General features: G+C 32.0%; 1 protein-coding gene and 1 pseudogene across 11 annotated transcripts in view; one reads left to right on the top strand and one right to left on the bottom strand.

Annotated features, from left to right (window-relative positions):
- LOC145182799 (DNA helicase MCM9-like) overlaps positions 1–14,124 on the top strand; it is a 169,116-nt gene that overhangs the window by 68,275 nt on the left and 86,717 nt on the right. For 4 of the 11 annotated variants that reach the window (XM_090084634.1, XM_090084632.1, XM_090084633.1 and 1 more), the window contains exons 4-6: positions 6,093–6,233; positions 6,436–6,736; positions 6,880–7,092. The exons of 6 other annotated variants lie outside the window; for them this stretch is intronic. In XM_090084634.1, the coding sequence (XP_089940760.1) occupies positions 6,093–6,233; positions 6,436–6,736; positions 6,880–7,092 (655 nt within the window). Of the gene's footprint in view, positions 1–6,092; positions 6,737–6,879; positions 7,093–14,124 lie in introns of those variants that run through there. One more of the 11 variants, XM_090084639.1, reaches the window with a different exon arrangement.
- Positions 9,183–10,081, bottom strand: LOC149889630 (uncharacterized; annotated as a pseudogene).

The raw sequence follows: 14,124 nt of genomic DNA, 5'->3' as shown, positions 1-14,124 counted from the left end.
TATATTTGCTAAAAATTCAAACATAGGTCTAAAAAAGTTTTTACATTTTTAAATATAAATTAAGGTTTGCTTTAATTTGTGCAAATGAAATTCTTACATTTGTTTAGGTTTTAACTAGTGTGCTTGCAAATATAAATTAAGGGTTGCTTTAATTTGTGCAAATGAAATTCTTACATTTGTTTAGATTTTAACTAGTGTGCTTTCAGTTTTAAAAGATTTTAACTATATGCTTAGAGTTTGATGTTTCAACTTGCCTGGCTTTTCAAAATGCTTACTAATTCTTCACTGTTTCACACGTGTCCAAAATTGGTAGAAACTACTTTGAAGCCCTCCAGAAAAACCCTTTGGAGGGATAATTTTGGTATTATTCCTGATCACAAAAATGTAAAATTTGAAATCATCTGTAACCGTCCGTGGAAGAAAATTTGATTTGAAGAATTTCTCTGTTTTAAGATAATTTAAAACAATGGTTTAATATCTCATTTGCATTTTTGCAGCATTTTAGGATAAAATAGCAATCAAATACTTAAATACTCAAATAACAATTTTTTTTGCAATAATTTTAGCTTTCCTAGAATTTAAAATATTTAAAAGTCAACAAAAATTTTTTCGGGAAATAGCAAATTCTCTGATACTTTACCTTTAGAATTAGACCTTTATTGAGCAAAATTTTGTTAAAAGTCTCAGAAAAATGTCAATCTCAAAGAAAACTCATGAAGACTGTAGAAAAACAGTTTGTATCTTTTGCTTGAGAAAATGTACAAGAGAGTTGAACAATCAATTGATCAATACAATTGAAACTGTGCTCCAAATGAAACTTGACATATCAGACTCTAGAGTTCCAAAAGGGATTTGTGACACATGCAGGATTGCTCTTGGAAAGAAGAAAAATGGTGAGAATGTTTCACTTCCTCTTATGTTTCAATTTGAAACTATAAAAGTCAGCCCTTCAACTTGGGAACAGGACTGTGACTGCCTGATTTGTCAAATAGGACATTTGAAGTCTTATGAAAAACACCCACTGGAGACTTCCTCTGAACATTCACAGTCTTCTTCAAACCAAAAAAGATGTTCAGAGTGCATGTCAATTCTTGGAAAAGCAATATCACATAACTGCTCTGACTTCTCATTTCGTGAAAACATGAGAAAACTAGCAATGAGGGATTCTCTTGTCAGTGAGCAAATTGCAGCTTCAGTTGTTACTGTCAAAGAAGCATCTCCACATGGAACTGTCAAACTTGCACAAAGCAGAGGTTGCCGCCCTTTGTGTCTCACAAAAGTTACATAAATTTATGCTAAAATTACTATTGTGTTATGTACAAGCTTTAAGACTAAGCATTCTTATCCTTAGTTTACTATTTTAAGAAATCACAGACACGTTATCAAAAAGCCCCTTGTAAAAAGAGATATGTTTGTTAGTTATCTCTTATAATAAAATAAAAGATTAGTTAGTGTTCAATGTACCCTTAAATTTGAGATAGGGCAATGTTTGAATAAGTACAAAATTTATTTTTTTGCATGATAAAGTACACCAAACTAGTTAAGTTTGGTGTACTTTATCATGCAACAAAATAGAGCTGAATTTAGTTGAATCAAACATATCAAATAATTATCCAGGTTTAGTGTAGTGTCAAATCAGTAAATGCATATTTTCTTACACATTTAGACTAGCACCTAGCCAAAGATCAAAATTTGTTAATTAGATAGTCAAATGCTTTTTACTACTTATGTTTGTTTATCCATTGTAATATCATTATACTTTAAGTGTCTATTTTACTTGTAGCAAACAAATACAACTATATATAAATGTTTTCAACTTTATTTTAAGACCATCAAGTGCCAAAAAACTTTTTGGAAACACCCCGCTACTGAAAGCAGAAGATCTGGTGAATGTCCAAGTCAACACTGGTTTGTCCAATTCCTCAATGAATAAATTGGTGTCTACCATAAACCAAGTCACCAAAAGTCATGTTGTGGAACCCAACTTTAAAACAAAGTTTATTGAGATTGGAAAGAAGCTGTCTGCTCATTTAACTCAAACTGACATTGAAGTCTGCAATGACAAATCACAGAGAAGGAAGCAATTGGTTGTACACTGCAAAAACCTAGGAGAACTTCTAAATGATGTCCTGCTTCAAAAACAAGTTTATACACAGCACATTGTGAAGCTTGGTCTAGATGGTGGTGGTGGCTTCTTTAAGGTCAGTCTGGGCATTCAAGAGATGGAGCAAGTGTTAGAGTCTAGGTCTCCACCTTGCAAGAAAACCTTGACATCACAAGTAGCTAAAGAAAGTGGAGTGAAGCGCCAACTTCTTGTTGCTGTAGCAGAAGAAGTTCCAGAAAACTACAACAATGTAAGAAAAATTTTGAATCTTATTCATCCTGAGGGTGCCCATTTCCTCATCTCATGTGATTTGAAGTTAGCCAATATTATCTGTGGTTTGCAGTCCCATTCAAGCTCTCACCCATGCACTTGGTGTGAAGTTGACTCAAAGGATTTGTCTACATGTGGAAGTCCTCGAACATTTGGTTCATTGAGAAATTGCTTCAAAGCATTCCAGGACAATGGTCAGGACTACAAAAGAGCCAAAGATTTTAAGAATGTTGTCCATGAGCCTCTTTTAAGCTTGCCTGATAATGTTCTAGTCTTGGACTTCATTCCACCAATGGAACTCCATCTCTTACTTGGAGTAGTCAACCATCTGTTCAGAGCATTGAAGGAAGAGTGGTTGAAAGCTGATGAGTGGCCCAAGGCTCTTCACATCAAGCCTCAGCCTTTCCATGGTGGTCAGTTTGCAGGAAATGAGTGTAGAAAACTCCTCAAAAATGTAGATATCCTTCAAAGGCTTCCAGAAGAAGACTGTGCGTTCAACATTTTTGGCATTGTTGATGCACTGAGAAAATTTGATGCAGTGGTGTCTGCCTACTTTGGAATGACCCTGGAACCTGACTATTATGAAAAACTATCATCATTCCAAGCCTCCTATCTGGCTCTTGACAGAGTAAGTGTTACTCCAAAAGTCCATGCAGTGTTTTACCACATCAAACACTTCATAGAAAAGAATCAAGACTCCCTTGGAAAATATGCTTTGCAATGTAGAATTTAAAAACTAATATTTACTGTCACAAAGTTTTTTAGCTCTTTACCTTTTGTTTTAATCTAGTTATGTACACATATGATAATATTTATGTTTAAATATAAACTTTCAAATTTGATTGCTCTAGAAAATCAAAATAAACAGAATGCTCTCATTTTCTCTCTATTATGTAGGATGTAATTTTCAAATCAAATTTTCTTCCAAGGACGGTTACAGATGATTTCAAATTTTACATTTTTGTGATCAGGAATACAGCTATTCACGAAAGTTTAAACGATTGCAGTTATCGAATTAATTTTTTTTATTTATTAAAGAAAAAGTAATTAGCTTTAAAATGAGTATCAACATATTATAAAAATTTTAATATTTAGTTAGAAAAAAACAATTACAAAAAATCATATAGGAAAAATAAGAAGCACAAAAGTTTAAATGAATTGCAGCATTCGAACAAAAAATTAAAAAAAAAAGCAAAATTAATATTTAAAGTGTCCTCCTTTGTTTTTATAGCAAAGATAAACTCGTTTATGCATTGATTCAACTAATTTCATGCACATCACACGATGTACCTTCAGCCAGTACGCATTCAAAAGTTGTTTCAAATGCTGAGTAGTATGTCAGTTGATTAATGATCCAAGACCAAATATTTTCAATTGGGTTGAGATCTGGTGATCTAAGGCACCAGGGCATCACATTGAACTTTTTTTTCAAAAATATTCTTTGATTGAGTGAGCTGTGAGAGCTGAAGCCCCGTCTTGTTGAAAGATAAACTGCTTGCTTCTGCCATACAAGTGTCTGATTGATGGATTTAAACACGTTTCCAATGTGTTCTTGTAGTTGTATTGATTAATTCGGCCTTTGTACAGCTCACAGAAGCCTATACCTTTGTGAGAAAAACATCCCCAGATCCCAACCAAACCTCCACCGCCTTGTCGATGATGTTGCAAAAACCTGTCTGAATATTTCTCAGTTGCAAATCTTTTCACATTCTTCCCTTGCGGTTTATGACTTGAAAGTTAGCTTCATCACTCCAAATAACATTTGCCCACTGTTCTACAGACTAGTCCAGCCTTTCTTTGAATCACACTTGTCGTTTACGTTTATCCATGATTGAAAGAATAGGTTTTCTAGCAGCTGTTTACGTTCCATTACCTTTGTCCAACAATGTTCGTCTCACGAGCTCTCTTCTAACTTTTGGATAATTTTTTGAGTCGTTGAAGATTTGTGCTAGCTTTTTGTAGCTGAGTCTGGGGTTTTCACTGCTCATTCTGAATATACCACTTTTGTCACAGTTGCTGAGTTTGGATGGTCTCCCAGTACGCTGCATGTCGGAGATGCCCTTGGTAAGTTCCCAGGTTTTGATGGTTTTTCTAACGCAATATTCAGAAATGTGAAGTATTTTGCCTATTTGAACGTTTGTGTGATTTTTTGTCCTCGCCATACCAATAACTTGCCACTTGATCTCACTAGAAACTGCTTTGCAACCCATTTGCACGCAATTTCAATTAATTTGAAATTTACAATATTTCAAGTTGATTTTTTAAAATTTAAAAGCTGCCTGATGATGTTGCGATAAATATTTTGATTGTAATTGACCCATTTTGACTTTATTTAAAAATAAAAAAAATTTTCGCCCCAGTTTTTTCAATTTATTAGCAAATAATTGATCCTAAATAAAATCGTTTAAACTTTTGTGACACCTCTTAATTTGTATCACCTACCTTTTCATGAAATTTCTGAGTAAACAGTGATGAGTCGAAACCTACTTTTTTAAATTTTATTAACAAATAACCTATATATCAAATTAGAAAAAAAACTATTTTGAAATCTATTTCCGTTAGATTTTTATTCAAGAAAAACTGAAGATTAGATCTTAAAATTCTGTAACCGTTTAAACTTTCATGAATAGCTGTATTACAAAAATCATCTCTCAAAAGGGTTTTTCTGGAGGACTTCAAAGTAGTTTCTACCAATTTTGGACACATGTGGTTTCTCAAAGTTATCTGTATATTTAAAAAACAGATAACTTTGAGAAACCACATTTTTCTTCTTCAATAATTAGCCTAAAGTTATTTGATTGTTTTAAATTCTTAATGGGTACTATCATACAGAACTTTACTACTTTGTTAATCATATTTATTTGAGTCCTAATTGACTTTGATGTGAGCTTTCTGAGACTAGGAAAATCTTAATGACATAAGACTTCTTTTGGTCATAGTGTTGGCTTTAGTTTTCAGAGCAACTAGCACATTAAGTAAATTATTAACAACTAATTTTTAACAACTGAGATTACTGTAGAATACTAAGTACTTTACAACCATATAAATGCTTATGTAATTTGTTTTAATTGTTTGAGTTTTATAAGCCTACTCAAATGCGTTGTAGGCTTATTTGTAGTCTTATTTGATTAATATGTAGATTTCTTCTTAGGGCATAGATTTCTAAGAGTTCAACAAACTCAGGCCTGTTTCAAATACTGATTACCTACAAATAATTATCTGCAACAAGCCTGAGATTATTGTTAGTCTGGATTCAGTTTCATCAGGACCTTGTTCTGGAATCAGTTTCATCAGAACCTTTGAAATAGCTGAGCTGAGTTATAACCATATTTTTTCCCTATAATATGGTAATATTCATTGCACTATATCTTCATCACACCTAATCTTGACCTTTTAGGAGCAGTCCCATATGAGCAATTCACTCTTAAAGCCTGACATCGCTTGATTTAATTTGGTCAGATTTCTTTAGGACCTTAGAGTTCTGAAAATACTTGGTTTTAGAAAATAAATTCTAGAAATTTTAGATTATTCAGTGTACTCAGTAAAAATAAGATGATTACAAAAAAAATTAAATTCCTTGGAGTTTTTGAGAACTGTGTAATTTTGCAGAACTGTTACAGGATACACTTTTTTACTTCCTATACTAATTTAGTACTTTTTACCTTGACTATTCGGTTGTTTTATAATCTATTTTATAGTTTGATTTGATTTTATATAGGTACAAAATTTACATGTTGGCCACATCCCACGCTCTATTTGGGTAATATTGGAAGATGATCTTGTTGACTCATGTAAACCAGGAGATGATGTTACTATTACTGGAACAGTTTTACAAAGATGGAAAAATCTTCATAAAGATGTCAACTTAAAACAATTTTGTTTCTAATTTCTACATTTATTCTGTTTATAGCTGCTTTTTGTCTTTTACTAATTTTTTAGTAAAGATCTAACTTTTAAAATTTTAAATAAAGTTAAATTTTAAAAATAAAGTACATAAAACTATATGATTGTTCTACATCTGATACTCTTTTTATTTGAATTAATTTTTATTCTTTTTATAGAACAGATGTGAGGTAGAGCTTGTTCTAAAAGCAAATTATGTGATTATCAATAATATTCAGCATTCATCAAGTTCCATGAAGGATCAACACCAGAGAGAATTTTTTGAATTTTGGTCTTCACACCAATTTTCTCCATTGAGAGGACGCAATGAAATTCTACGATCTTTTTGTCCACAAGTTATTGGTTTATACCTTGTGAAACTGACAGTTGCATTAGTATTAGTTGGAGGTGTACAAAGATTAAAAAAATCTGGAACTAAGATACGTGGGGAGTCTCATTTGTTATTAGTAGGGGATCCAGGTATTTCCAATAGTTATTCCACTGCATAAATACAGTAAAAATTATGATGTTTTGTATAAAAGTTTCTCTTTGCTATTGTAAGCCAAAGTAAGACTTCTAAGCAAGATTTATAGTTAGTAAAGCTAATATCACATTAATTATAGGTACAGGAAAATCACAGTTTTTAAAGTATGCAACAAAGTTGGTTAAGCGTTCTGTTCTGACAACTGGTGTTGGGTCAACCAATGCAGGTTTGACAGTTACTGCTGTTAAAGATTGTGGTGAATGGCATCTTGAAGCAGGTGCACTGGTATTGGCTGATGGTGGAATTTGTTGCATAGATGAGTTTAGTAGTATTCGTGACCATGATAGAGCAAGTTAGTAGATTAACTTATATCAATTGAATTTTTTTTTGCATTTTAATTTTTGAATTTTATTTTTATTTTTAAAGTATGTTGGTAATATATATATATATATATATATATATATATATATATATATATATATATATATATATATATATATATATATATATATATTAGGGTAGGTCGATTTTACCCCAGTATATTGCGTAATATTGCAGTAGTTAGAGGTAGTTGAAATGAGATATCTCAAAAAATTTCAGCGATTTTCGATGAAAAATGGTTTGCGGATTTAATTATAAATATTATTGCGATTGTACGAAAAACGCTATAAAAAGCGCGAAAAGTGGAAACTAAAATTTTTAATTGTGAAAATATGTTAAAAAGTTTCTAATCACCTTTTTTATAATTAATGATTCTAAACTTATAAAAAAATGTTTATTTAATTTAGTAACTTTTTGAATTTATTCAAAAATATCATCATATGAATGGGAATAATATCCTTTCGATATATATGCTTGACCCATCTTTCTGCTAAGCAATTTTGTCAAGATGCAGCTGTGTCGATTCTCAAACCCGTAAACGTAATGGGATGCTTCCGATACTAATTTAACAGTTTGCTCTACACTCAGGGAGTGAGATGGGAAGTTCGGAATATCTGGCTTAACAGAATTGTTTATGAAGTATTTAATTTCTTGAATTGTAAAATGTTGCGTAGTAGGAGGTTCCTTAACGTCTGGAGCAGTGAGGTCTATCAACTCATATCAGTGATTGGCATTAACATTTATTACAGGAATTTTTTTCAATTCATTTTGAAAACTGGTCAAGTTCATTCTGTAAATATAAAATTGTGATCAATACTGCGTTATAATTGTGTTTAAAAGAATAGTAAGATAATTTTTTTTAGTTACTAAGTCAATTAAATAATTTTAAAAAATATCTTTCTCTAAGAGTCAGTATTGATTGAAAACCATGATTTCGGATCTTGTTGTCACCATCTTTAATCATGGCATAGAGAATGTTTTCAGGTCTTAAGCAGAATGCGTTATTTTTAATGCTCTGCTTCACAGTATGTATCACATCCTTAAATTGGAGAATGTTTAGTCGAACGATTGCAGAAAAAATTGTCCTTATTTCAAACCATGCTGGAACATAAACTTGAACAATGAAGTAGACTAGTTTTTTTAAAGACTGGTTTGGTTGATTTTCTCTTGTATATAAACAGAGAATGCGAATAGCTAGAGTTAAGCACCTTGCATGGTTAAGTGGACCAATTTTATAAGCAGCCCATTTACCAGCAACTTTACCAGACCCTACTCCTTTGCAATACTCAAATAAAAGTCTTTAATCACAACTAAAGTCTTTCAGTACTTCTTTTGGAATATACCCATCAACTATAGGATTTGTGACAGGTTCAAACAAAAGTTGATGTGAATCCTGAATATTTTCAGCACATCTTTTGCCAAGAAGGTCACTAAAGCTTCCTGGTCCAGTTGTTACGCCATGTAGTTTTTTAAAAAGAGTTCTTAAAGGAAGTTCTTTTTGATGTAGCGCGCACACAATGAGGTGCAGTTTTCGTTTTAACAACTCTTCAAGTTTTACCACTAAGTCACTTATTGGGCCAGTATTGGTAGCAGTATTATCAAGAAGAACTGCCTGATTACTATCAACACTGTTAAATTCTTGTAAAACACTAAACGTCTCTTTTGCAAGTACTAAACCAGTTGCGCCAATAATAGGAATTGTTCTATGAGTCAAATAGGTTCCAGTAGATTTTCCATCTTCATAAGTAAATGTGAGGTGACGTTCAGGTTCAATAGATTTTTTGAGGAATTCTCCTTCAGGTGAGTATATTATGCAAGAAGTTTAAGTGGTCTGATCAAGTTTGCTATCCACACCAAGGAAAATTAACTAACTTTTTTTTTCTAGATCTTTAACTTAACTAACTCTCTTGACTTGTGCTTCAGCCCTATCTAATTTGCATTTGTCAATCAAGATGTGATTGATATCAACATCTTTTCTCAAAATATGTTTAATGTCATGTAGTAAAGCATTTGCAAGAGCTGCACCTAAGTTTGACCAACACTCATTTCTGACTAATTCCATAGCAAACCTGGGAAGTTTAATTAAGTTGTAGTCTCCAGGAAATTTCTTTATTGGTTGCCATTCAGCTTTTTCCTGAAAGAAATAGCAGCATACGAAATTTGCGTGTACTTAAAATATATCAATAAAGTTACAATAAGTTTACCTCAGTTTCAGTTGAACAGCTAGCTTCTTCAGATGATATTATATGTTGTATGAGAGATTCTGCTTTATCAACTACCCTTTGAGATAATTGTTGTCGCTCAATATCAATCCTCTTGTTTCTTTTGAAAGCTACTTTATCAACTGATGAAAGTGGATAAGCTCTTTTTGGACCAGTTTTCTGTCTCTGATCTTGAAGATAAGCTCTATCTTCAAGAGGTACTTTCGCGTTTTGAGGGCAAATACATATAATATGTTCTTCTGAGCAACTTGCTTTATTGCATAATACTTTTCTATCACTGCAAGGTAGCATATCCAATGAACAAGAACAAGCAGAAATATCGAAAAGCTTATCCAAATTTGCATCAAGATTTCGTTTGGTACTTGCTCTACCATGCTTGCGATTAATGTTTTTCACTAGAATGAGAAGATCCTTTACTTTTCTAGCAATAGATTTGTCAGTTATTAGAGGTAGATTAGGATTCACTGCAGCCCAAATTGATTTTAAATTATTTTTAATTTGCTCAGTAACTTCTATGATATCTGCAGTTGGCTTTACATGATTAAGTTAGTAGTAATATTGAATAACCTGTCTGTAAGTACTTGGCTCTGACATTAATAATTCACATGGACCACCACCATACTTCTTTCCACTTGTTTTTCTTGTAATAGATGTAACTATAATTTTCGGCATTTTTTTATTGTTGATAATATTTGTAATTCTTGTTGAAGTTTTTATTTACAATTTTATATTTATCTGTTTATTCATTTAACAATCGCCAGATGCGCTAAATTTGATTGGCTGCTGTAACTTAATAAACATTTTTATTGGTTATATTATATATTCAAAACGAGATATTTTGAAACGAGATACTTGTATGGAATTTAAAATTTCAAAGATTGAAATTCCAAATATGTTAGAAACTTACAAATTTAGGGTATAATTGAAAATTTTAAATACAAATCCGCAAGCCATTTTTAATACAGTATTCCTGAAATTTGGTGGAGTTGTTGTTATACCCTAGTTACAGTAAACTGCAACATTACTCAACTTGACATTCGAAAAAAATGGTAAAATCGACCTACCCTAATATATATATATATATATATATATATATATATATATATATATATATATATATATATGATTGTTGGCTTTTGCTAGCAGCAGCCATTATTTTTGCTTTTTAAAAATTGATTACTTTTATGGCCATTTTACAAAATAAACTCAGACTAATTCCCAAGTTTAAGATTACTGTTGATATTAAAATTTATAAATAATTTACTCAGCAAACATTTTTTCTATTTTTTCATTATGCCTTCCTATAATTGATATGATGACTTTTCCTTTCTACAGTATAGGAATTTGTGTTAGGAGTTTGGTAGTTCTTTGAAGTCATAAAATCTCTTAAAAGTCCATGAGTTATGGTTTTTTATTTTATTAAAGAAACCTTAGGGGCATGAACTTCTGATATAGAATGATACTCTGCTAAATGTTATGTTGCTTTTTTATTTAATGTCTTTAAGTCTAACTTTAACCTAAGACAGAATGACTCAAACTTCAAAAAGTTGTTAATGAAGATGCAACTGTTGTTATAGTTAATGCATGATGTATTTTTGTGGTTTCATATTAACTTTTATAGGCCTTGTCTATGTTGATTTTTGATGGCCTTGTCTATTATCTATTGTTTATCTTTTGTAGCTTAACATGCTTCTTACTCATGCTAAAAGTCAAAATAAGTATTCCTAAAGGCAGTTGGAAAAACTTGATGAAAAAAAACAGTTATAGAAAAAGAATCAAAAAGAAGAAAGGAAAAAAAGACTTACTAATGTGGAGGCTAAAAGAAAATATGAAAGAGAGAAAAAGAGAAAGAATAGGCAAAATGAAAAAAAAAAACAGAATCAAAATCTGTAGATGTTACATCACTGCCTTACAAATCTGCAAACATTCTTGCCAAAGTCAGTAATCAAAATCACAAATAGAGAGAGCTACAGCTGTATAAAATTAAGTTAGGTATTAATACTACAGACTCAGGAAAAAAACCTGTTATAGAGCATTAGATACTTTAACTATAAAATTAGTTAAAGATTTTTTCAGATATATTATATTCTATCAAGCCCTGAATAATGAGATACCATTGTCGTGAATTCAAACAAAAAGAAAGAGGCTATGCAAAAATGTCATTTTTCTATGAACGTTAATGAAGCTTATACACTTTTTTAAGAAGAACATCCTAAAGAATTTGTAGAAAAATCAAAGTTTGCAAGTTTATGTTCACCACATGTAGGGGAGAGGGGGGCACATTAGGACACTTTTTTAAAGAGATATTACAGATTTCGTACTGTTTGACAAAAAATTAAATTTTTTGCTGAAAAAGGTAATTTAGGTATTCGTTCTTCAAAAAAAAGCATAGTTGAGGTAGTTCAAATAAATTATGGTTGTTTTTTTTTGTTTTAAATCGAAGCTACCTATTGTCCAAAACTACACCACAAGAGGGGGTAGTTTAGGACAATGTTGGGCAGTTTAGGAAATTTAGTAATTTTTTCATTTAGCAATAATTGTTAACAATAACAGAGTCAACAGAATTATTAGGAGTAACATAATTATTCTTATAAAAATCTAAAACCATTAATGAGTTTTTTTGTGTATTCAAATAAACTAAAATGAAAATGCTATTCAATCACATATCACTTTTATTAATAAAAAGATATTAATAAAAAAAACAAAGAGTATGAATATAAAATGGATGTAGATTAACATAAAATTTTTCTTTTTGTTCGAATTGAGAGAATTCATAACATTCAACCAATTCACACTTGTCCAAAAGTGAGAATAATTACTCTGAAAAGCACCAGAAAAACCCTTTGGTGGGAACAATATACATACCTTCCTGATATGAAAAATCCAAAAATTGAAATCTTTTATGACCGTCCGAGAAAAAAAATTCAATTTGAAGTTTTTGGCATAGTCAAAAAAGTTTGCAAAATGGTACAATATGTATCTTTGGAATAAAAATCGTAAAAATAAGTCAGAAATTATATGTTGACTGCTTTGAGAATCATAATAAAACAAATTTTTGCTTTTCTGAAATTTTTATTCTCAATAAATACAAGGTTATTTTTTCTTATGTAATCTAAAATTTCTTCACAGCACTTTCCACATATTAAATTCAAAAAACAAACAGTGCATTCCTTTAACTATAATCAGAATTTTAAATTCAAAATGATGATTTTCTTGAAAAATTTCAACTGGTTTTCAAGAGTTCTTGCTGTTGAAATCAACAAGACAATTTTGTAGGTTTTGCAAATATTCTGGATGGTCTATTGGCATCTTGTATCTGTCCCAATGTGTCCTGAAGTTGTGATGCAATGCCTCTGTGGCCTGCTCACTGTACTTGCCAAGAGATTCCTTCCTGTGATCAAATAATTCCTTAACATGAAAGAAGACGGCATTGACTTTAGGGATCACACTTGCCTTTGGCAAAGAAAGGAAGGAATTTTTAAACTGTGTGAATTTTTTAGCACAGTTGCTCTGCAACTGATTTCCAAAACAAGAGGACACAACTGCATCAAACTTTCTGAGTGTATCAATCCATGGAAAAACTTGGAATGCTGAGTCTTCTTCAGCAAGTCTTTGAAGAAGATCAACATGTTTCAAAAGTTTTTGGCACTCATTGCCAGCAAACTAGCCTCCATGAAATGGCTGAAGCTTGATGTGAAATGTTTTTGGCCATTTATCAGCTTTATCCCAGGTTTCTTTCAGTGTTTTAAACAAATGGTTCACCACACCAAGTAAAAGATGAAGTTCCATGGGTGGGATCTTGTAAAGAACAAAATTAGAGTCATGTACATCTAAGAGTGGATTATGAACAACATTTTCAAACTGCTTAGCCTTCTTGTGGTCCAGACCTGAATCTTGAAATGAAGCAAAGCACTTTCTTAATGAGCCAAAGGTGCGAAGTTTTCCACATTGTGACAAGTTATGGTGATCTGCATCACACCAAGTACATGGATGAGAGCTGGCATGGGATTGAAGCCCGCAAACAAGGTTTGCTAACTTCATGTCACAGGACAAAGAAAAATTTACTTCACTTGGACAAATTAAAGAAAGATGCTTTTAAGGTTATCATAATTTTCAGGAACATCCTCCACAACTGCAACAAGAAAATGGCGCTTAACTCCACTGTCTCTGGGTGTTTGAAATAACACAGCCTTTTTGCCCTGTGGTGAAATGGATGGAAGTCTTGTTTCTTCTTCTTGAATGCCAAGACTGACTTTAAGGAAACCACCTCCACCATCGATGCCCAACTTCACCAAGTAGTCACCTTGAACATGATGTTGCAACAAGACATCATTCAGTATCTCAGACAGATTTTTGCAGTGAACCACAAGTTGTTTTCTGGACTGCTGCTTGTCATTTGAAATGGATATGTATGTGTGTGAGAAGTGGTCTGCCAATTGCTTTCCAATGTCAAGAAACTTTTCTTTAAATCTTGGCTCGACAACTTTTGTATTTGTGACTTGGTTTAATGTAGACGCAAGTTTTTTGATGTTGTTGTTTGACAGTCCAGTGTTGTTTTGTATGCAGACAAGATCTTGAGCTTGTAGAAGTGGCACATCACCAAACAGTCTCTTGGGGTTTGAAGGACCTTTAGGAAAGAAATTTGAAAAACACTAAATTGAGACACTTAAAAAGCAGTGGCCTTGTTAAAATGCAAAACATTTTATGTAGTACTTTTACTGTTGAAGTATTAAGCAAGATTCCCTTTACCTGGAGTAATTAGCAAGGGACGGCCTCCACCA

Source organism: Hydra viridissima, unplaced genomic scaffold (genome assembly GCF_058129835.1).
Source record: "Hydra viridissima isolate aposymbiotic clone 2 unplaced genomic scaffold, HvirCarnegie_v1 scaffold_4, whole genome shotgun sequence".
In the NCBI taxonomy this organism is placed as follows: domain Eukaryota; kingdom Metazoa; phylum Cnidaria; class Hydrozoa; order Anthoathecata; family Hydridae; genus Hydra; species Hydra viridissima.
This window is presented reverse-complemented; position numbering and strand designations above follow the sequence as displayed.